This window comes from Falco punctatus (genome assembly GCF_963210335.1).
Source record: "Falco punctatus genome assembly, chromosome: 2".
NCBI lineage: Eukaryota > Metazoa > Chordata > Aves > Falconiformes > Falconidae > Falco > Falco punctatus.
Window position 1 is genome coordinate 78,468,602 of NC_137581.1, and position 25,545 is coordinate 78,494,146.

Below are 25,545 nucleotides of genomic sequence, written 5' to 3' on the forward strand. Positions count from 1 at the left end.
GGATCTCATCAGTGTATGTTAATACCTGAAGAGAGAGTGCAAAGACAGAGGTAAGACTTTTCAGTGGTGCTCAGTGACAGAACCAGAGGCAATGGGCACAAACTGAGGATCACAGGAGGCTCTGTCTGAACATTAGGAGACATTTATTTACTGTGAGGGTGGCTGAGCTCTGGCACCCAGCATGGTTGTGGAGTTTGGATCTTTGGAGACACTCAAACCCCTACTGGACATGGTCCTGGACAACCTTCTATAGGTGGCCCTGCTTGAGTAGGTGGGGTTAGACCAAATGACCAAGGGACCTTCCAACCTCAAACATTCTGTGATTCTGTGATGGAATAACTTCAGCTGAAATGTAGAGATGTCTACAACAGTGTAATACATTTGGCAGTCTGAATGGTGAAAGAATAACCATGCCAAATATCCAGATCATTCTGAAGTCCTGGTGCATGCCTCAGATTCAGTATGCCAAAGTCACTTTATTTCCTTATTTACTATTTACTGTGACATTATGTATGATTATGATTGCTCTATTTTTGTTTAAAAAAATATCATTATTCTTTCATGGCCAAATCCTTGCATTTTTAGCTCCCATGTCTGAGCTGATTTCATGAAACTGTTTCTTGTTTCTGTAAACTAAATGTCAGGAAAAAGGTGTAGAAATCCAGTAGACAGAGGCAGTTCTGACTGCTGACCTGAGTGTTTATCTGCAGCACCAGCTGACTGGAAGGGAAAAGGTCTATCAGAAGACTTAGAAGGCTAGAATATAAGGCAATCAACTATCATGCATTACTAATTGCAGAGTTAAGAGTTGTATGTAATGTGTAGAAGTTCTGAAAAGACAGTTCTAATTCACAGTTATAGTGCTAGAAATGACCAATTACTAAGCTTGCCTAGACATCTGATGAGCCATCTAAATATAATTCAAGTTGATGAAGTGATCAAATGTTTTGGTTCAATTTCTGAATGGAAACGGTGTAGAAGTTGGGAATGTCACAGCAGGTTGATGTCAGCCCCCAGGGTACAAGTCACTGAATCCTGATTACCCTTTTTCCTCCTCCACCAAAAAAGAATTCAAGTTCCCTACTCCTAATCATTAACTATCTCAATTCGGAGCAACCTGAGGTCTCAAATGCTGCGTGCTGGACAAAGCAGGTGGCTGGGTCAGCAGGCTTGACTATACAGGTACAAAAGAATCCTGAGATGCTCAGGAAAAGCAAGGGAACAGTGACATGAGTTGGGATGCCCTCAGAAACTCACAGGAAGGTCTTCTGAAGCAAAGCCTCATGTGGTCTAACATTGTGCTTGCTTATACCAAACACTTACGGTAGCATGAAGCTAAGAAATAAGTGTGGTAATAGCTCAGTCAGTTATGGCTGACAAAGTCTTCACCAGTAAATTCCATCATTACTTTTCTTGAGTAAAGTTGCAGCTTTGCCATGGGGTAGATTAGTTTCAGAATATCCCATTTATAAAAATAACTTGTTCTTACAGTCTTTCTGAGACTGCCTTATAATTGCTGGGGATTATTTTGAAAAACAAATACTACATATTACAGACTCTAAACCTTTCATTGCAATAGGTAGCATTACAGGCAGCTTGAAAAGTGAGATCAGAAATTAGGAAGGAGGAGGCATAAGTTCTGGAAAGTGACATTGCACAAGAAAGAGACTGTGTTAGGGGAGAAGAAAAGCAAAGCACATGAAACCAGGTAAAAGTTACCTTGAACGGAAAGACCGACTTCAAGGAAGAATAAAGATGTGCTAAAGAAGCACAGCCAGTGTTTCATCTCAGATGTTCTCATCTACTTAATCTAAATACCTTAACTTTTTAATTCTTTCTCCATTTCCCAAATGTAGAATTACTTTGATTAATTGTATTTGAGTTATTAATTACTTCTGCAGAGTTTCTGAAGTGGTGGGTGAAAGAAGGGTGATGCCCAGTAAGTCCTTCCTCACTGATGTGAGCACTAAAAATATTAGTCCGTCTGTTCTACCCATATGTTTTGTTTAAAGCCCTTCATAAAGTAACCTTTAATAACACATCATTCAATATTTATGGGCCAACATTCAAGTTGCTCTACTGAAACACTCATTTATTTTCAAGGTGCTGAAACTAATTATTAATTTCATAATATATTTAATTTCCTTACTGCAAAGGAAAGCTAAAGTTAATCAAGAAAAGCAGGTAAAAATTCAAGCCATTTAAACAGAGCTAAAGATGGCTAGAAGTCTGTAATTTACTAGAGGGGCTCTGATGATGTTCCAGCCTCAAAAGCTTTTAACTCAAGTAGAAGGACCAAATTTGGTGCTGTATGCCCTCAAGAAAATCGTCTTTGTATGGAATATATTAGAATATTTCCAAATACTAAATATGCATAAATAATGTATTTGGAACATGAAAGGAAGAGAGAAAGCTATTTGTTAAAGAAATGATAAAAAATGTTTGTTGACTGACTGGAAGGAGAGGGCTCCAATTTTGACTTAGTTGTGAATCCAGATGGTTCCCTTTAGCAGAGCAAGGACAAATATTTATCTTGCTTTTTTGAGTTAGAAATTAAAAGTATTCCTATTTTTATCTATTTCTACAGCTCCTGGGTTTATGGTTCTACTCCGTGACTACGCAGAAATTAGTAATTTCTTTCATTATTTTGTTTCCTACTTCATTTCCCTCTTATCTGTCTGTATGACACACTAATTTCCTGCCTTGTGTGTTATAACTTTCTACCTTCTGCTTGGTCTTTTTCTTCCCATGTTATTCTTTTAGCTTTCTCTAGCATAATCTTTGCTTTCTTTTCAGTGCCAGTTTTCTGCTTTCTTTTCCTGCTTTTGAGTGACCTTCCTGATACCACTGTCTATCTCCCATTCCTTTGTCCTCACAACAACCGTTTTTCTATTTATGGTGTATATTGAGCAAAAGACCACAGTTTATTCATTATTCATTTTACATATATGAGCACTATTGATTGTTCTCTGTATATATAAAGTGGCCCCACCCACACTGGCAGATGTATATACTAAATAAAAATAAAATAAAATAATTCATGTTATTAGAAAACACACAAATATGTCTTTTTCCCATTCCAATCCTCCTCCATGATGTCACGTCATGTATTCTGTAACAAAGATAGACAAATCTTCTGAGAAGATTTTATAACGTGTTTGATCTCAGAGTACCACAAATAAACTACCTATGCAATTGTGTACTAGAGTAGCACTAGGAACAGCTTTTTTTCTGAACTGGAAATTTGGTTGAGTCCAATAGATTGACGTCCCTCAGGCACCTTCACTCCATAAGAAGTTGGAGTGGGTTTAACTTTGTCTGAAGGTAGAAGGCTCCATATCCCTTAAGCTATTGCACTGTCTTCATTTTTTCCATTTTTTATTCTCCCCTCTTTAGATAATCCTAGTTTGATTTTAGGAGATGTCATAGAGAGAGTATAACAGCTCCAGAACACTACCAAAGGGTTATTACACCTTTGACAGGCTTCAAGGCAGAAGGGATAGCACGTCTTCTACAATCTATCTTTATGAAGTGTTCTGATAGCAAACCTTTGCTCTCAAGCACAAAGTATTGCTGGAAGACACGTTTTGTTAGTGGGTGGTTTGAGTTGGAGATAGGCATATGCATCCCCATATGGTTTTATTTATCCCAGAAGGGTCTATTGCCTGATGGCTGCAGCTGTAGAAGAGTGGACTTGATGGTCTAGACAGTCCCTTTCTGTTCCTAAATTTTGAAATTCCTAATTTTTCTGTATAAGGGAAAACATATTCAAATGTTGTATTAGCTGGGACAAAAAGCAATTCTATCTGTAAGTAGTTACAGGATATATTGTGCATTTTCTTTCTTCCTTGTGATATACCCTCTTCTGTCAAGCAGCCCAGGCATGGGGTGAAATGCTCACCCAAAAGACCAAAATGTTACCTGTAATGTCTCACCTGGCCGATGTGCCTTTGGAACTGCCATGTTCATCACTCGCCCTCCATCCTGAGGTTTGGGGGGGGATGCGGTAAACCTGCAAATCCCCGACTCTGATGGCGTGCTTGAGGTCAGGCTGTCTGTGTAGTCATTAGTCCCTGCCGTGAGCTGCTCCGATGATGTGTCTGATATGAAGCATTCTGTAATTGTGAACTTGGCATGTCTCAGTTGCTCTTCCATTTTTGCATGCTCATATGCTCTTGCTAGCTCTTCATATGTTGAGGAGGCACTTTCTGTGGAAACCATGCTGCTTCTCGCTCGATCTAAACATCAGAAATAGAAATAATGGTAGAAGGGAAAACATCTGCATAATCCTGGGAAAAATGCTATGAATGCGATAATATTTCCTAATAAAATGTCTCTAGAGCCCTTGAAATTATCAAGGTGATTTAAATGAGTCTCCTTCATTACAGATGTCTGCACAATTTTTAGTTTTGTGAGTTACTTGATAATTACAGATAATCTAAGGTGAAGTCTTATTCTGCTAGCAGAATTACATGACTTAGCATTAAATTTGTGATTTGGAAGAAGTAACCTTTAATAAATGCAAAAAGTTACTTTTTTTTTTTTACAGAAAATATTTTCTCTAAATGTTAAATGCCTTATAAATGTTAGAAACCCACAAAATGGATTTAGCAAAATGAGAAACAGCTTCTTTGTATTATCGTTTTAATGTACCTCAGAAATATTTATGTGAGGTGATGTCTAGGTGAGAAAGTATAGTCTTGCTGTAACTGTTTCAATCTTTTATCTTTTTTTGAGAAAGCCCTGAGGACAAAGGTCAAATATAAAGGCAGTGCCTCTCAGACATTGTCTCTCTAGACATCAGGTAAAATACTAACTCCTCATATGAAACAAAGGTCTTAAGAAAGCAATTATTCTTTGATAGCTACCAGCCTGCAGTCATTCAGGTGTTTTTTTTTAATGACGCTGAAGCTTCATGGGGGCTTCATATTGACACACAGGCTAATATGACCTACAAGCTATTCTCTCCTGCTGATGAGTTTCTAAGAATATAAATATTTCTTAAACAGCACTACTATTGAAGATGTAATGGCTACTGATACATTGAAAGGCATTCTGGAAATGCAGTGCTCAATTCTATGGGGACAAATCACTAGTCTGTTGTACCCATTGCACTTCTACTTTAGTGGGCTGGAAGATCAGAGGATGCTCAAAAGTTCCTTGGGCAGAAGTCATGTTTCATCACAAGATTTGTACAATTTCAGACATTGTTGGTGATGTTCAATAAACAGGCACAATATAATAGATAATTCGTAAAAATGGGTCTCCTATAGCAGCCAGAGGCAATTGTGTTGTTATTGCAAATCTTTATCTTTTTTATTGTGTGCTAAGATACTTGCATCAGTTTTCATTGTGCACAAAAAACAACACTCCTGCCACTTGTAAATAGGATCATACATTATTTAAAATGACAATTACTTCAACAATATGCTGTAACTTGGTTAAGATTTTGAGCTGGCCAGAACTTAAACAAAGCTTCTTTTTATTTATTCATTTTCCCTACACACACACACACAGAGGAAACATCATTATGTTTTTCACATTTGATTTGTAAATCAGACCAAAATAATGTCTTTTCAAATTTCTGATCAACTGGAATGTCCTGGAAGGCTGCAGTTGCCCAGTACCATAGAGCAGTGTCTGTAAATATGGTGGTCATGCAAAGGTCCCAGTTTGGTCCATGAAACTCAGGGCCTGCAGCTTCCCATATCCCATGCCCTGGGGACACTATTCCAGGAAGAATCTGCTTTGCCTAAAGAACACCTACTTTAGATTTGATGAAAGTTCATCCAAGCCCAGGGTGAACTTCATGAAACCTAGTCATCAGAAAATTTCTAATGGCCTCTAGTTAGAGCATTTAAACTTCGTTACAGCTATGAACTGCTGCAATACATTTTTCCTAGTCTTAAAAGCTACTGCTTTGTAAACCTGGAATTGTTTTGATAAGAAGTGCTAAATTCTGCCAGCTATCAACTGCATCAACTAGATTCAGAAATCTGAACTCCATATTGGAAAAGTGATCAAATGGGCACATTTGTTCAATTGCTTCTTGAACACATAATTTGGCTACATCTATTATATTGTTTATTTGGAAATTTTAACTTCTGAGGTACTTTAAACTGGCTCTGTTCTTTTCCTAGAAACCAACTGTCATAAGAGAACTACATTTTGTCACAAGAAAACCTTTCTTGAGCATGATCTAAACTTGCTATCACATAAATCACTGTGTGTTCAAGTGTAGGCACAGAGCAGGAAAGTAACCATGATAAAACATAGATTACGAAGTCTGTTTACAAAATTCCAGGTAGTTTGTCTATTAAACCACACAGCAAATTGAATTACCTGCCCTTTGCCATGCGCCTTGGAAAATATCCCTGGGTGGCAAAATGTTGGAACACGTGCAAGTGCACCTGCAATCTGGAATATCTACAAAAAGGATTTCTGAGATAGCATTTGCTGTTTGTATTTGAATCTCAAATAGCTATTGGAAGTAATCCTTAAAGCCTTATGGCAATTCTACCTGAAGAAATCAGGATGAAGTTTATCAGCTGGCCAGAGGTATCTGTTGAGTGCCGTTACCCTATACAGACAAGATAAGGGTCTGCAACTTTAAGAGGATGAATTGTGGAAAGACGGATGTAAGGGAAGTCAAGTGCTTGTTCTTACAGAAAGAATAAAACCAGCCATACTGGTTTTCATAGTGAAAGGCCACTCACACCAACTGCATTGTAGCTCTAACACATAGCTTTCTCACCTAACAAACTTTCCCTTAGAATTAGGATAGAAAGTAGGCAATTCTTCCAAGGACACCACAGTAAGCCTGACTTCACTTCTGTCAGGCATATGTTTGAATAGTATTGTACCTTTCTTCATATTTAATCTTTATTTGATTTTCTTTATGATTATTCTTCTGTTTAATCATTTGTCCATTTATTTGCCTTTATTTTTTTCCCCAATTTTTCATTGTAGGGCAGAGAAGAAAGCCTTTATTTTCAGTTACAATTGCATTTACAATGTGAAGACATCAAGAAGAGATGAAGACTGCAGGCAGAATATGTATTCAGTGTCTCCCCACTTATTATCTAGAGAAATAAAACCTATGTTATTTCTGAGGAAAATCAGAGCTAGCTGCTTCAGTATTTAGTGATACAAATGGATTTTGACTTGGACTTTAATACCATATTTTTCCCCTCTCATTTTTTCCACTTAGAATAAACCCTATGGACATATTACATGAATAGGAAAAGGAAAATACTAACCTCAGCGTAGCTCAAGTCTGATAACCATCCCACCTATGACTCAGGCATACTCTCAGTTGCTAACACTGCCCCTTCCTGATCAATGACCTTTCATGCAGCAAATTCTCCTACTTTTTCTTCAGATACAGGAAGTACAGTGCTCCAGCTACAGGAAAAATTACCACCCTATCTTTCAAAGGACTCCGGTATGCGTGCATGGCATGAAGAAACATGGGCACAATATTTGTTATCATTAGCACCATATGCATTTGTGGCACCATTTAGGAATAGCCTACAGAAAAAACACCCTAGCAAGGGAAAAAAAAAAGATACCAAAGCACAAAATGAAATACAAGGACCAAGAAGGTTACTGCTGCTACTGCTGTCCCATCTTCACAGCGCAGCCTGATGGAGAGCCCTGTACCTGTGTCCTGCGAGGGGCTGACGCTGTAGCTGTCACTTTCCTTGTCCACTGATCCTGCTGGCCTGGGGGTGGGCAGCCTCCAGTCTGTGGTGAGGGTATGAGCTGATATGGTGGGGTGAGGTCTGTTGAGGGTCCACTGACTAGCGTAGCGGTTGCGAGCTGTGGGTCCGGTTTTGGCACTCCTCCTTGTGGTAGGATCTGTGACGGAACAGAGAGGGTCTTTGCCACTAGGCTCTTGATAAGGAAGCAAGTCCTGTCAGAAGGGGATGGCCACTGAATTCATGTTGGTTAAAAAAACTCACAAAACATTCTTTGTGGGGAAAAAAAACAACAACAGTGAAAGGGCTGTTTATTACCAAACCGCTAAAGCTTTTTTTGAAATACCCTCTTTCTAATGAAACCATACAGTTGAAAAAGGGTGCAACTGAAGAGCTCAGAGCCCCACCAGTCTCCCATTGACACATTCATTATCCCTTTACTCCAATGTAATAGCTGTCCAGTACCAAAACTACCTTGAGATGTGAAAGAGCACAAGGCAAGTAGATCTGTAGATTTCACAACACATTTCAAGCAAACTCTAAGGTAAATTATCAGCATAGATGTGCCCTCAGAAACACCCTACGCCAGGTACCTGCTCCCAGTTTGTAAAACCTTGTGCTCAGAAATGTGGTGATATAATTTCCTGCTCTGGACATCTTACTAATACTTTTACTATATTATGGAATTTATCAACTAAAGATTCCCTATTTTTTTTAACAAGTAGCCAAGATATGAAACATAACCTGTAATAGCACTATCAGACTTTTCAGCAGGAACAGGTTTATAAAGATTTGACTGTTTAAAAAAGTTAGCAAATTTCTTAAACTTTAAAAATCACCTGTTATTTGTTTAAGATCAGCAATGTTTTATTTTTTATTATCCTAGAGATAATAGGGTGATCAAGAGAGAAAACATGAACTATCTGCCAAAACTGACCTGCTTAATTTTGTTAATCAATAGTTGTTCTGTAAAAGCGAGTCCTGTACTCCCTAACAAAGCAAGTGGAACAGAAAAATCATTATGTGGCAAACAGAAAGTGACTAAATCAGCACTGAAGTATTTCTCTTCAAAGCTTCTGAAAGGATATCGCTAACAATAGAGAAAGGGAATTAGAAATGAAAAATTCAAATCTATTCAAATGTTCTTTGACATTCAAATGGTGAAGTTGTCAGTGTTTGAGGTAAGAGACTTTAGCAAAAGCAATTTAAAGAAAGAACCAATACTCAGATAATAACTTTGAGCATTGCTTCTGCCTAAGCATTCCCAGTAAGAATTTGCATTCTGCTGCTTCAAAGAAACACGGTATTTATCTACAAATACCAGCTATCCTTCTCCTATTTCACATATTCCCCCTACATCAGTGGAAAAATATGGATGTTGTCTCATTGATAATGGATGCTCCTGGTGGTGCAGCTACCTAACTGCCTCACATGGATAATACCCAAAACCGCACTTGGCATGACATGATCAGCCTGTCAGTATAAACCACCACTTGTGCCAGCTGTGCAAAGTTGGCACATGGCTGTTGAGTAGCCAGAAGTGAGCCTCATGCCTGCTTCAAGGGAAGACATGAAGGACAGAAGGTGAGAGCCGGTGGGAGAGCTCTCAGCACAGTACTCAGGCTGCCTGATCTGGAGGAGTATCAGGCATATCTCATCAACATATATGAATACCTGAAGGGAAAGCGCAGAGGGGACAGAGCCAGGCTCTTTTTGGTGGTGCCCAGTGACAGGACTGGAGACAATGGCCACAAGGTGAAACATGGGAGCTTCCCTCTGAGCATCAGGAAACACTTCACTGTGAGGGTGGCTGAGCACTGACACAGGTTGCCCAGAGAGGTGCTGGAGTCTCCATCCTTGAAGATATTTAAAAGTCATCTGGGTATGGACCTGGGCAACCGGCTCTAGCTGATCTTGCTTAAACAGCGGGGCTGGACTAGCCAGTGCCCAGAGGTCCCTTCCAACCTCAACTGTTCTCTGATCCCATGACCCAGTAGGCTTTTGTTGGCAAACTGAAGGAGGCAGGAGAGCCTGTTGCCAGCATGCAGGAGGTCAGTGCTCGTCCTGCTGAGCATGTGCTGAGCAGGAGCTCTGCACCAGCTGTGCTGCGCCTGCATAAGGGGCTCTGTGGCACAGACACAGCCTCCAGAGCTGCCTGTGTGATGGAGAACAGCCCACATCTGGTGCCCCGGTTGCTAAGCCAGCTCTGCTGTCATGTGCTGAAGCATAACTGTAGAGAGCTGAAGTGAGCAAAGCAAAGGTTCACGGAGCATACCTCTTTTATAAATAAATACAAAAGAACTAGAGAAGAATTTTAAAAGTGCTGTGAGGGAATATTTACCAATGAGCGAGTGTGCGTGTGTGTGCTCAGATGAGAGGATCCATAACCTCTGAGCTATCCATCTGGGCACTGCCCCCCTCTTCACAGAGATGGCTGTGGATCTAGACAAAATCTCTTAGCCCAGCCTCTATAAAAGTTGTATTAGAGTCTTAAATCCAGAAAATGCTACCTGGAAGTTTTTGACCCAGCCCTGTGCACGGTTACAATCAGATTTTTACTGCATGATAAAAATGATAGTGGATTGCTATTTCCAAAGCTGGGTGGCCCACAGATCATACTTTTACAGATTAATTAAAACCAAGTTTAATTTGAAGGAAGTATCTCCCTGACTCCAGTGGAATGAAGCACATAACTGCACACAAAAAAAAGCATTAGGTATGGAAGGTGCTGGTGCTATAAAATGCTCTGGTATGATACTTGCATAAAAATTTGGGGTGGTGCCTCTTTCCTTATTAAAAAAGGCATAGTCAGAAAACAATGGAGACTCCATTGTTTACTCAGATAGTCTTGATCTTCCAACATGATAAAAATTATATGATGATATTTTTGCTCTTAGTGAGCAGGATAGACAGCATGTACATGAACTAAAGGAGCGAGACAAGAGTGATACCAGAAAGAAAGTAAATACTGTATCTTGACTCTCCATAAATGAAAAATGGTGGTACTAATCTAGTTCTCAACAAATAAATAACCATATCTTAAGAGTTGTCAAAGTTAGAAAAGCAGCAAGGTCAGGACTAGAACAGCTGTTATTTATAAGGACTGAGGTTAAAATTGAGATGAAGATTTTACAAATAATCTGCATTCTAGCAACTGAGCTTTCAGCATTTATGTTCACCAAACTCACCAAGTAAACAAATTCTGAAAAGGTCAGGGAATAGAAATAATCCAAGATATTTCAGAAATTGCACACTGCTAGTGAACTACACTTTGGTAATATTCCTAACTCATAAGTATTCCTTTGATCTAGTGATTTACATAGATATGGAACACATTCATGAGAGAAATAAGAATGGATTGCAGCAGTATATTAATTCATGATAGTATTTTAATCACTATAAGAATAAATCAGTATAAATATAAATGGGGAAAGTAATTTACCAAAATAATTAGAACTGGAAATACAACCTTTTAGGAAAAGCAATAATGAGAAATGTATTTCCTGCATGATAGAGAGGTAAGGAAGGAAAATGTATTTTGAAATACAATAAAGATTGATCACCAAGAAAAAAAATATATTAGTCGCTAAAAGCCATTATCCTAATTTACCCAATAAATTCTAGAAATTAAAATCTAACATGCATTTGGTTTAATGAAAGCCAGGTATGAATTATTCCAAATTACACCTACATTTTGATGCATGTGCCATTTTTACCATATCAAATCACTAAACGCAATTGTATAAGAAATGTTCTCTGCCAACCTAAATAGATTTCTCTCCATTTTCAGACTGAAGAAAAAAACACCATGAGGATGGAAATGCAGGAGCACAGTATTCCTTTTCTCATAACTTCCTCCTCTCCAGATAACATATTCTCTTATATGCTTACTTGTTCCTGGCCGGGCATCAGAAACATCCACCAATGGTCCTGTAGCTTGTGACACTGACTGGTAATGTACTGTGTGGGTGACAGTGAGTGACTTCTGCTTAGACGTCTCTCCAAAGTCAGCATCAGTGAGCAGAACAGTCGATCTGTCATCTATAAGTAAAAAAACCAGTCAGATAATGAGTATGTGAATTTTGGGTTTGCCTTCAGAAGAGCTTTACAGAAAGTCCCCAGACTTATTTTCAGCTGGGTGCCACCACTGACAGAAGCAGCTCCCTCTTCTCTGCAGGACTGAAAGTGACTTTAGAAATTGCACACTGCTAGTGAACTACACTTTGGTAATATTCCTAACTCATAAGTATTCCTTTGATCTAGTGATTTACATAGATATGGAACACATTCATGGGAGAAATAAGAAGAATGGAGTACCAAGTGCATACCACAGCTTGGAAGCCTCTGGGTTTATACTCAAAGTTCATACAAAACTAAAGAATAAGTGTAATTTTCACGTCTACCTGATTTCACCTTAGAGATGTGCAACTGAGACAGGATGTTAAGCATCCTTCCAAAAAGCAGATTTATGTGTCATTATTTTTGGCCCCAATTCCTTCTTTCCCATCTTTTGAACATTGTCTTGTTCCCCTTCATTTTCAGAGAGCTCAGCTGCACTTTTTGATAACATACTGACTTTATTTTTTTTTTATTAACATAATTAGTAATTCAGTGAAATCACCTATGCCTTTCCAAAAAAAGGTAGTTGGGTAACATTGCTAACTAACCGTCTAAAAAAGTCAGCTTTTTCTCCAGAGACAGAACACTACAGAAGGGATGCCCATGACCCAAGATGGTTCTTAGGGAGCTGCTTATTTTTAAACACGAGTACCGCAGTGGAGACAATGGAAATACACTTGCAGGGTAGCTCAGCATCCTTAAGTCCAGTATTTTGCTGTTCTGGAAGCAAAGGGCTAAGTCCTACCAGCTCTCTCTGCACCAAACCTCACTGCTGTAGGTTTGAAAAAGCAGCTTTGGGGAGCTTTATACAAATCATGTGGGTTCCTCTCAACACAGTCAGTCCAGCTGACTCTGGGCTTACCTGCAGCTGCAAAGAAAGGTGAAAGGTGATGCTTGACCTTGGGAAGCACTGGAAGAAAAAGGTGTGCCCTGACCTTTGCTGTATGGTTCTGCTGTCTATTGCTTCCCCATGGGGTAGGATATATTCATCAGATTTCTACACAGACCTTGGTCCCTGCAGAAAGCCAGTGCTACACGGCACTTACTTTTTTTTTTTTTTTCCAATTGTGATCTCTGTATTGTATTTCTTTTGCTCTAAAGAGGCATCTGGTCCACCTAATCATGGAAAGTTTAAAGCAATAAATCTTCCACTGACTTTGTTCTTGCAGAACCACACTTTGCATGCTTTCAGACCTTCTTTTGCATTCTCTACTATCTTTTTATCCATTCATAATAGTAATAAAAGCCACAAGTTCCTGCTATGCTATGCTATATACCTTTGTAATGTATTTTTAAGAGGACTGGCAGCAGTGGGGCTTCCATGCATTTACTAGTCAGCAGAGGTTGATCTGACTCTTCTAAGCATTCCTGGTTTTTAAACTTGACAAGACACCATTAAGGTGAACGGTTCTGCACAATAACACAACTAGCATTTTTTACCCAAAGAAGGCCATAAATAGAACAAGCATTATGAAATCAAATTACTCTGTCTCTGGCAAAAGATGAGCTCTTATTCAGGTTGGGAATAAAGCCTCTTGGCAGTAAACTATGTCAAAGACTGCCAAAGTGTCTGCTTATTCTGAGTGCTGTGTGGAGAGCTGGCTATTACCAAGGCATTGATGACCCTGCTACAGTTAAAGCACTAACGGTATTTCCACTATAACCCCTATTGCTCAGCAACTGTAACTCAAAAGTAAAAACTGTCTTTAGGATGAAGCCTGGCACAGAAGACTGCCTCACAGAGCAAATTTTGGGAAGGCCAAATCAGGATTTTAAAAAGTCTGTATTTCAGGTGAAGCACAGGTCTCCTCTTCAAATCTGCAGCACAAACTGTGAAATATCCCTTGAGGTCACCCCCATGCCAGACTAACAGCAAGTGTGCAGGGTGTGGAGCTGAAGCAGCTTGTTCCTCCCCAGTGTGGGCATGGACAGGAGATGCAGAGATGCTGCTCCCAGCTTGTGGAACTTTCTTCTCTGGCCACACCATCCCTGGGATCCTGTTATGTTCTCAGCCATTGCAGGCTTCTTTTACACAGATTTTGATCCAAAAAAGTTAGAAGTCTAGTAAGATTCATCATTCTGGAAGGTATTTGCACAATGTATACCCATACCATCATGAGATCAATTTGTATTTTTATTCTGTTGAGATTTCAGGCATCTTGTGTTTAAATTATTTGGAAAAATCCCCAACACCAAACAATTCTGTTTTTCATGACAGTTAGCTATGTGCCAGCCACATGAGAAATCTTGTTTTGTGTTGCGTGAAACAGCTTAATTTGAATTTTGCATAGATACACAAAAGCTGAAAACTGATCAAAATGTTGAAATATCATTTGCTATGAGCAGGTGGATACAATATGTAATGTTTAAGTTTCAGAAGTTGGCTTTTGTAAATCTTCAAATACTAATATTGCAGATTCAGAATTTCATTTTCCTTGTAAGTAATGCCAGTGATCAAACTGCCTAGTGAGAGCCAAAAGAGAAATCAAAATGAAAATCATTAAAACTGCCAGTCTTCATTTACATTTTCTTCAAGTAAGCTTCATTTTCCTAATGTCCTGCGTTATTTTAAATACTGTACTGAGACTACTTAAAAGTAGAAAATGATTCAAAGGGGAGAAAAAAAAAAATCAGTTCAGTTTTCAAATGTGGCAGATTACTTTGTCGCTGTTTTTTCTTGATGTGTGCAGTGGGGAAAAGGCACAGGGTAAAGGAAGTCTACCTAAAAGTGCCTGCTACATTAACCAGTGAAAACAAACCCAACAGGAGTTTACCAATAGTCTCCATTGTGTCCCTCTCCTCAATCAGAAGCTGTGCTCTGGGAATGTCTATGTGCATCCTCAGTGTTTGCTGCTGCTTATTAAGTGTATCTGATGTCCTGGTGTTCTTGCTAAAAATAAGAAGAGAACACATTAACATTCAGCCTAAATGAAAAGGTATTTGCAAATTTCCTCATTTTAAATATGTCCCGCTAAACAAAAAATTATATAACCATAATCAGCAAAAACACTCATACATATTATTTTCCCCCTCTTCAGAACAAGTGCATGGTATTACTGACAAGCCGTTAGATGAATGCACAGTGTTGAAGGATTTGGTCTATTCTTTATTAGTAGAAATCTCCTGAAAATATTATCGTTTTCTTCAAGTGGTGTCATATAATGAAATTAGAAAAAATACTTTGCAAGATGGAACTTTTCTTTCATTCCTCATGAATATGAATAAACACATAGCTAATCAAACAGGTTGGTAGGAGAATGATGTCTTGAGTAATTTCTAATTATTTTTTTTTACTTTTCCATATTTTTCATTAGATAAATTCCATATATCACTAGATTTGATAAATAAAAACAAATTAATAACTAGGGAATCCATTAATGAATTGCATTAAATGAATAAAAGTATTAGTCCCATTGATGTTCCAAGACTAAAACTGAAAATCTTGTTTACATTTATGGATTATTTCTAATTGATTGATGCAATATTCTAAAAAAGAGCATAAACCAATTATTCTATCATTGTGCAAATTGAAACAATTTCATTTCAAAGTCTGTGTACCAGAAAATGACTTCTTAAATGAGCTGTCTACTGAAAGTAAATGAAAAAGGATAGCAGAACTGAGTGCTACAATAATTCCTAGTACAGAGCTTGCATCAAGAAACCTTTAGACTGCATTAAAAACCCAGGAACTTTTCAGCCTTTTAGATGTAATTACTCTTTGCAGGACAGGAGATATTTGCAAATACTTCTTTACGCAGGGAGGCTGAGGAAAGTTAAGACAAATCAGCCAGTAGTGTGATCCAAGTGCTTGCACTTCAAAGAGCTTTAAAATCCAAGTGGAGGCTCATTTTCTAGTGTAAAATAGCTGTAGATCACTTGGTTTAATTCTCCTTTGGCAATGAATTATTGTTGCTAATGGAATCAGCAGAGGACTATTAAGCTGCTTGATGATAAGCTCACTTCTTTCCTGAGTGTGAGCTTCTATACAGGAGATTAACGCATGTGTGATGAGCCCACATCTCCAGACAACTTGCCTTAACTTCCTGCTGCGTCTCCATGTCACCAAGACCTAACTACTGCAGGTTTGGAGGTTCTCCTACAGTCCTTTTTAAGAGGAATTTCCTCATCATGTGGTCCATAATCCTGCTCCAAATCCAAGTGTGAGGTCTGCAAGGCGCACAGGTACACCTGTCTGGCTGATTGTCACCTTTTGGCTTTCCCTGCTCTTGTGGCCCCCAGCATTAACACCATCTATGCATGTTAAATTTTAATGTCTCTGTCTTTACCTGGGTGTTTAGGTGGTACTGTTACCATCATATACAGTTGGATAGTTGAAATGAATTCAAACAGCGTACAACTGGTGCCTTATTTAATCATGGTGGAAGCAAAATATCAAGAGAGCTACCCAAGGGTGGCCAGACTTTTCTCTGTCTATAATCAGGGAAGCACAGTAGTTACAGTATCTTATTAACCACATAAATTTTCAAAGACATTTAGAATCCTAAAATGCAGATAAATTCCACACTGACATTCTTGAAGTCTCTGCAAAGTCTCTGCATTGATTAAATGCCACTCTCCTATTGGTTTCCACTCAAGTTGCTGAAATGTTAAGAGAATCAGAGACTTACATATTATCTGCAATGCCAAATATGCTTGAATACATGCCCTTGAAAAGTCACACTAATTTGGTCTTGTCCAAGATCATAGAGGAAACCTGTGATCTGTTAGAAAACTGAATTTCTGAGGTCCAATTTCAATTAATAATCAATAATTGAACAGTTACAGGACACACACAATCAGATACATGCAGAATCTGTGCAATACATTACTGAGTCTAATAAATGCAGCATTGCACCCTTCCTTTGCTCACCAGGGATGCAGGAGATACAGGGATCAAATCAAACATCTTCCTCAGAGAACGCAGACCCGAGAACCACAGTGAGACCTAGAAGCTCTTCTGCAGTACAAATGCTCTATATCCCTACTATTGCAAAGTACTCAACTGCACAAAAGGTATTGTTTGGACCACAAGGAGCAGGAGGATGGTTCCCCAGGTTTGCAGTTACATTGCTCACCTGCCACAAAATAATTCTGAATCCCATTCTTGGCTCCAGGGATAGCTTTATGCAAAATACATGGAAGGTCCTTCAAGCCAGAACTGGATTCCAGGCATCTCTATATTTAGGAAAATTCCCTACTATGCTCAAGGTTATGCATTGTTTTGTGTGATCTCTCTCCTCCTTACTGGTCTAATTAATTCTCTTGTATACAGTGGTACAGTGACATGAAGTGTCCAAACACAGAACAGGCAATTGGCAGTAGCAAGAGGGTTGCTGCCAATTAGCATGCTATCTCTTTCTGGCTCAGGGAATTCTGAATTATTTTCTGCAGATTATAAAAACTTAAGGTGCCAACAGCAATTAATTGCCTCTAGGGATTGGCAGCGAGGCAGATTTTTAGGACTGCAGTTCTGAAGTTTGGTGCCCAAGTATTTCCTAACCTAGGAAAATTCAGGCATCAAAGTATTGTAACAGTCTGGTGCGTGAGGAGTCCAATGATTAATTCTTTAAAGGGAGGAAACATATCTACCTAGATGTTCCTTAAGGTACAGATACACAACTCCCAAACTTAAACATGAACTATGGTTATTCCTTACCTGTCAGACCTTGTAAGGATCTGTGTATAATACAATTAATTCCCTCTGGTTCAATGAATCCCTGAGCTCCAAATTGTTAAGAGACTGGGAGCCTGTCTGGAGAACGAGTCTGTATGCATTTACTGTAGTCTTTTACTCTACCAAGGTGTCTGTTTTTGGCTACTAAGACAGACAGATACTTGGGTACATAGGCCTTTGGGTCTGATTGAACACAGCTTTTATGTACAGTCTGTGCATAAACGGGCCTTCTTCCAGAGGTAGTAAAATGTATAAGGTATTTTGAAAGAGTGTGCATAGTTAGAAGAACACCCCTTTTTACACAGTCTTTCTGGACATTTAACAAAAAAATACGTACTTGACTGACTGAAAATACCTGTATGCACAGGAGAGGGTTAAACCCATCAGGCTAGTTATGTAAAGGGATTAAATATGGTGATCTGTAAAGCCAATGTTATTCTCGGTCCTTGGCAGAGATTCAAGCCACCTCAGTTTCCTGATGTCTAAGCTGGTTGTTGTAAAAACACACAGAAAACTAAATCTTGTAAGTAATTGGCCTGGAAGTGGAATATTTGAGAAAAGATTCCTCAGCTTGTCTTCAATATTAGAAAGCTCAATTAATTGCTATCCTGATTCACAGTGAAGTGTTACAAAGAAGTTGGCTGAACCACTGCTTTCACCCAAAAAAGACATAAAATACCTGTGATTGTACAGCAGCAGGGATTTTTATTTGTGAGTTTAAGGTATCAGCAACAAGTTGTGCTGCTCGCGTCTAAACTGCTAACTTCTGGGGCTTATCCTGCTCCCAAAACATCTGACTTACACAGCCAAAGCCAACAAATTTCAAAGCAAAGACTAAAGCTCCTTTCTTAATCTGCTTTACATATGCTCATAAGAATCTCCTCAAAGGGAAAGAGACACAAAGCTCTCTCCATGCCTCACAACTTCCTACCAAGCTGGCATTCACCTTTTCTGTTCTCCGTCCAATACTTAAACAGCAAAGCACAACCCACGGCATATCCTCTTTCTTGATATTGGTATCATAGATTTTGGTGAAATCTAAAAGACATAAAATATCAGGAGCTTTATGATGTGTGCCTATTGCTTTGGAGAGGGCCTATTATCCTTTGATTATTAACATGCTAAATCTTCAGGAACATCTAGTGATGGTGGGTAGCTCCGGTTTTGGTTGAAGGTATTTCACAGATTTATCACAAGTGACAGAGAACTTAGCCTGTAGAAAGCAGGCTCCCCAAAACAGCATCACTTTGGGAGCTCCAGGTTATGACACATGTGCAAATGTAGGCTTATAGCCCCTGCTTTCTTTAAAGTCCTGTTTTAATAATGATTTGCCTTTGTTCACACTTTCAGAAGAGAAATACAAAGCATGACTATTTATTAAAACCAAGCTTGTTTTTTAATGAAATGGGAGAAACTGACTTGATGATCATATTTCAATGCTAGTGAAAAGAAAAGCAAAAAGGAAAGGGTAGCAGATGAGTTACCCAGAAAACCAGCTCTGAACTAAAGGCTGGGAAGGGACCTGACTGCTCTCTGAGTACATCAGGCAGGGAGGGCAAAAGGATTTCTTTAATTTGAAGGTCAACACCAGCAGAAGAAATACTGGGTCAAAACTTATTTTGGCAGTTTGATAAAGTTTTCTAAGTATCAGAGGAGTGAGGCTCTGACATGCCCTTGCAGAAGTGGTGACAAGACTAGTGAAGCTCACCAGGGTTAAGGCAGAGGTTTACCAGTTTTGCAGAGGTGTTATGTGTAGTTGTCACTGGGACTGAATATCTTCATCCAGGAGTTTCAGCCAGTTTGTATTGTGTTTCTTTAGGGAACAGACTTGTTGCATATGCTAATCTCTGCTGTTTTCTGTGACACCAGAAAATATCTGAGTGTATCTTCTTGAAGCTGCTTAACCCTGCAATCCACTGCTAGCAGAGGTTTCTAACTGGCAGATAGGAGGGGTATGACCTGATCTGCATGATGAGTCTTGTTAACATCAGTGGGACTATTCAGATGTATTCACAGACTGATGGCGTAGAGCTGAGTTTACACTAAAATCATCCATGATGTATATTCTTACAGTAGCAGGTGAAGATTACCATGGGTGAGGAAGCTTAGAGTACGGTAAATTTTGTAAAATATCTGTGACATTCTCAAATTTGTTGCTTAAAAACAAAAAGACCAAATCTCATTTGAACTTAGAAATAATCTTTTGGTGATCCCATTTTCAACTATATGCAGCAGTTTTAAAGTTCAGTATGTTCCCCAGACAAAACAATAAACATTGAATAAATGAAATTTCCATCTTTGAAAGAACTGTGGCGCCAGAGTAGTCATTCTGTTGCAATTTAACTACTGAATTAGATTTCTGGTTGTTGAGCTGTTGGAACAGAACTGAAAAATAATAAATGGATTTACCTGTGCTTCTATACCTTTGGGTATAAGCTGCTAGCAATAGTGAATTACGTAAGTATAACTGTAAAGTTTAGAGATACTTGCATCCAGGCACTTACTGCCTTCAGTCAGATGACCTCTGAAGAGTAATTACTTTGGCACGTATTATGAAAATGTTTTTCTGAATAGGAAAAATGTCCAAATGGACCTACATAGCTTCCATAATTTAATCTACTAACACAAGAGTGTTCAGTTTTTTGCCAATGTATTCCCTCACAGATACTGTCCACAATTTGACTTTTTTCTCCCATTTGCTACCAACAATGTGTCCTAGTTCTTAATACACAGTCAAACAGTGAATTTCAAAAAGGATTTAGGAATAGAAGGTTTACTTCTCTGTTTGTCCCTATAATAATTTTTAAACATGATGCCATAATTGACAGACATTTTTCAATTTAAAAACATTAAAACTATTCTTACCTCATAAGCATTTCAGCCAAACTCTTTGCATCTAGAAGAAAATAGAAGAAATGTCATCACAAATTAAAATGTATTTGACAGATTGATTATTAGGAAGTAAGCAGGTCGAATCAGCCATGTGTAAGATCATCAGATCAGTAATAAAATAACCTCTAAAAGTCCCTACTTTTGCTGAAACCGCATTTCTGCTGCAGACAGCCCCATTTAGTTCCTCAGTAGCACCAAAGATGCTTAGAGGTGTACAAGATAGGTGTACAGGTGGCTTATTCCTGCATGGATCAGTCCTGCAAAATGAGGTGCTGCTGAAGGAGAAATATTCCTCCTGTTGTTGCAATTGCTGATATTATTAGCATAAAATTCTTTGGAGATACAATTATTCTGATACTGATCAGATCAAATCACACAGATTAAGGTTGGTTCACCCAGTGTTCTTCAGGTAGCTTTCTGTAAAACTTTATCAACATAATATAATGATTTCTGTAGTATTATTCAGCAAAAGTAGACAGCAATGCTTTTTCTGCTACAGTCTGCCACTAAACAAACTCACTCTAAAAATGCTGACTTGAGAGTCCTTAAGTATATCACACAGCAACAAAGCAGCCTTTTGTGCAACCAAGTGAAGCAAATCTGAGAAGAAAACAATTCCAAGTTCTAAGTCTTCAAACAACTCTCCTATTATGTAAAACTTTAAATTTCTTCTTTAATCTGCTGCTCATAAATCTACCAGCACCTGCCAAGACATTTACTAAATTTGTCTTTGTTTTCTCCATCTCACCTTTTTTATTCCTTAATCACCTTCTAGCTCTCCTACACCTACTACAACTTCCTTGCTTGTGATCCTATTAAATATCCTGCTTTTAGCATTCAAAGGATGCAAGCAGAAACAAACCACCATCTTAATGCATTGATCTGGCTACGTTTGTATTCGTTATCAAAAGGAATGGACAAAAGGCTTTTTTTATTCATAAAAAAACCTCAGCCAAACCCCATCCATCCACTTTGTACATTCTGTTCCTCTGACACTGTGCCAGCTTGCCTGTCTTTAGATTTATTCTTCACCTACTACTGGAGAAGCTGAAATTCTCTGCTTCCTCTAGGCCTGTTTGCTCCACTCCTTTATTTTTAACATTCCTCTACCCCTTTTCAGCACAAATCATGGCAAATTCCTGATGGAGGGAAGGACTCTTCATCTGAGATGTCCCATCTAATCCAAATGGTGCTCCATTTAGGCACTCAGACTTTCTATTTTTCACTTTATTTGGGATTGCCTTTTGCTGTTAACACTCTTACAAAAGTGGTACTACACAGTAGATGGCAATGTCTCTATCAACCAAAATCTGTATCTATAAACCAAAATACCACTGCTGCTGCTCCCGAATGATAGCAGAAATAGTTCTTCTACTGACTTCTAAGGACCAGGAAGGGACACAGTTTTTCGAAGAATACAAGGGGAAAAAAAAAAAAAAAAAGGAAGCTCTGGTTCAAAATCATGGTTCTTTTCAGCAAACTTTATGAGGCTTCTTGTCATTCTAACAGCAAAAGGATCACGAAGAGACTATGCACACATTCTCCCCCTGGCACACATAAGAAGAGTGATTTAATATGCAAAAATATTTTTATTCAGGTAGCGGCTTTTGTGAAGCAATTGCTGTCTCCTTAAGTGAAGACTACGGATACTTGTGCAAGTAATTCACAACTCAAGAAAAGCTGAAGGGACAAAGTTGAAGGTCGCTTGTTGCGATGCCATTCAGTTTGCTTTTTAGATCTGTTTGCCAGGATTACATGACAAACAACTTCCCTTAGATGTTCTCAGGTGCTGCACAGCATATAGCTGTATTCCATGATACCTCTGGAAAAAAATTTGCGTTTTCACCATTAAATGCATGTGGCATATATTCAGATGCTCATCAACATATATGCATTCTTGGTCAAAGAGATACAAAGGAGATTGTGCATCTTCAATCAAAAATAACATGAGGCGTCATGCAAGATCCTGTTACATGTCAAAAGCTAAATGAAGAAGCACTGTGGACACACAGACACCCCCTCACCCCCACCCCCCCTCCATCAGCGGGCTTTAAATGTATTAGTTATTCCAGCAGATTGTTACAACGGTCAGTAGCATTGCTGCAATTAATGATGGCTGCACTGGGCATACAAGCTAATGTAGGACTGGAACAAAACAAATGTCCCAAGGAGATAAAGGATCTTATGTATCTGTTCAAAGCAAAACCCAGAAGCTTAAAAGCAACTGAATATGAAAACAGTGTGTCCATAACATCAGCTGCAGGAGAAATGCCAGTTTCACAAATCAATGAATATAGACTATAGATTGTAATGTGTATTTCCTACATGACACTGTTGATCAGCAAATTGAGAATACTTCGTAAAGTGAGTCAGTATCCCTGCCAGTGTCATATCTCCCAGCTTTCAGGTGTGGAAAAGAGGGCTTGGGGAGACCATGAATGACAGAGCAAAGGGAGTAATCGCCTGTGCCAGTCAAGCATCACCCCACACCTTAGTGAAAAAGACAAACCGCTCCTTACTGTGGGTTTGACACATGACTGTGCTGACAGGAGCTAACCTGGTGACAGCCCTCACTTCTATCTGCTGGGGAAGCTGCCTTTAAAATTCTTAACACATCTGCCTTGGCCCCTGGGAAATCAGGGACTGTGATACAGTTTTAAATTGCATGCTGCCACTTCTGAACTATCATGCCACACTGATACTTTCTGCTTGGATTAAGGTGAATTGGATTTAAAAAGAAAGGGAAAGCTATTACAGTAGTAGTGGAGCTAGGTTAAGGTTAATAGTAAGGAGAAAGAATGGTAAGTTATCAGTTTTCTCGGTTATAATATGGGCTGACCTACTGAATGGCTGCATGAACTCCAGCAGTCAGTGGACCTATTTGTGACCTGACCTGTGGAACATAGGGAAAATCAGGGGTTTGCTGAAAACTACTCTTTCTTTCTAAACAGAGCGCTCCTGAGGAAATAGATAATGCTGGGTGTGACACAGGCAGAATACAGAGGTTTATCTGTCCCTATATGCTAAAACAAGGAGTAAAAGGATTAAGAATGGAGAGATTGCTGGTTTTATGCTACATTTACCCCACAGAAACTGGAACCACGAGCCCATTTTCTATAAGCACAGATACAAATGTTTGCATGCAGAGTGTACTGCAAATAAATCTGCAATTCCCAGTCCTCTCTGTCAAGCAGGTTCAAAGAAAACACATCTCCTGGAGCCACAAAGGCAAGAATTACATCTGTAACTTGTATAAATTCTTTTAAAAGGTTCCACTGTGGAAACTATTATTTCTGATGTAGACTAGAGGAAACTTGATGGAATCATGATTTAGGAAAAATGAGTCCTGTGCCTCAGAGAAATTCCACCAGGTGATACAGATCAAGTGATAATGACAGGATTTGAATTTCAAAACTAATTCAGATAACAGCTGAATACAACAACTACTAGAGCAAAACATTTTTTTTTTTTTTGGTTAGGAGATCAGAAAAACTTGCACACAGTACTTTTTTAAAGAACATACTAAGGAGTCCTGTAAAACAGCAATACTGATTGTCAGTAAGACTTAGAAGATGAAGTAACCTCCAGAAGAGCAGAAAATGGCTAACATGGGATCAGTCTTGAAAAAGAATGAATATAAAAGGAGATGGAATAATTGAGGCTCATCAATAAAGACTTATGGTCCATCAGCCATATCCAAGAAAGTTTATTTTTCAAAAATGAGATAAAAATTCGCTGAGAATTGATGACACTGAAAACACTCCCGCTGAGTTATGATTAAATAACATTGAAGTATTATATTTTTCCAGAGCAAAGTTTTGGTACCTCAAAAAATTTTAATAACAAAGTAGCATGATGCAAAAAAACTAACACAGCAGCCATTTTACATGGGTTTCAACATATTCAAAATACAATCTTAAGCAGAGAATCATTGCTTAGTATTTATTGTCATCATGCACCACGGGACATCATGCCGTTGGTACTTTTATCACCTGCCAGGAGTTAATGAAATAATATCTGATAAAAGTTTTAAAATTACAGAAGAATTAGGTATCTAAAATATAAGAAGATGCCAGGTCACTAAACTGTAACCATCTGGATCATCATTAGTATAAGGTCATATATCAAGAATACAAGCCATAGCTACACAATGTTATTCTGTTGCACTGTAATCAGAGAATTGTCAGATGATCTCAATGCATAAGATGTTAAACACAAACCCTTAAAAGAATGCTATACCAAAAAAAGTGATCCTTGGAGATGCAGATGGAAGACCATAAAGGGAAAGAAGAAAGGCTGTTAGCTTTCTATCTGATACTGATAACGTCTGTTGCTGGAATACTGTGTTAATTTCTAGCTTACACAGATGAGGAAAGCTACATAAAGATTGCAAAGGGACCAGATAAAAGCCTCGAAATTAATAAATGATGGGAAAACTACAGAGAGAAATTAAAGAATATTTATCTGTTTCATTTATCAATGAAAACATGAAGAAATTACTTGGTCACCACCATGTAAAAGGAATATCCTCAGAGGCTGAAAATATGACACAAAAACATTCAGCCTGTGTACGGCACAGAGAAGTATAAGAGAACAAGATGGCTGGGATGTCAAGCTGTAGCTTGATAAATTCAGATAAGAAATGAGACACAACTTTTACAGAAATGGTAGTTAAGTGCTGATGACATCCAAAGTACTGATGAATTCTTTGTCACTGCCTATGTTTAAGTGAAGTTCAGATATTTTTCTAAATTTCTATATTCTGAGAGGAAATAATTCAGACAAGTTTTACGTTATGCAAAAGCCATACTGGCCATGATCATCAGCCTTCCTTAAGGGACTGTAACTCAAGAATCTATGAATATTTTTAAATTAACCATGGAAAACTAAATATGCACAGCCATCATTTCCTGGAGCCATGGAGCTCAAAATATCCTGCTCATTACTGGATGGAATTCCACAGTATTTCTGAGAAGATAACACTTCCTTCACCCTTAATCCACCACTCTTTTTGATGAAAAAAACTGCACAGAGGTAAATGACTTAAAAGGTTTTGAATGAGAAACTTATTATACAAGCTAAAGCATCCAGATGCCCTGATTTCCAGAGCTGTGTATGAACCATAAGGCTAGTTATCCTCTTTGATGTATGACTTTGCCC

General features: G+C 38.5%; 1 protein-coding gene across 2 annotated transcripts in view; it reads right to left on the reverse strand.

Moving 5' to 3' along the window:
- DSCAM (DS cell adhesion molecule) overlaps positions 1-25,545 on the reverse strand; it is a 484,929-nt gene that overhangs the window by 31,593 nt on the left and 427,791 nt on the right. The window contains exons 28-32 of one of the 2 annotated variants that reach the window (XM_080376609.1): positions 20,359-20,389; positions 14,594-14,709; positions 11,592-11,741; positions 7,663-7,860; positions 3,936-4,238 (exon numbers count right to left, since the gene is read on the reverse strand). In XM_080376609.1, the coding sequence (XP_080232735.1) occupies positions 3,936-4,238; positions 7,663-7,860; positions 11,592-11,741; positions 14,594-14,709; positions 20,359-20,389 (798 nt within the window). Of the gene's footprint in view, positions 1-3,921; positions 4,239-7,662; positions 7,861-11,591; positions 11,742-14,593; positions 14,710-20,358; positions 20,390-25,545 lie in introns of both variants that reach the window. The other variant, XM_080376610.1, reaches the window with a different exon arrangement.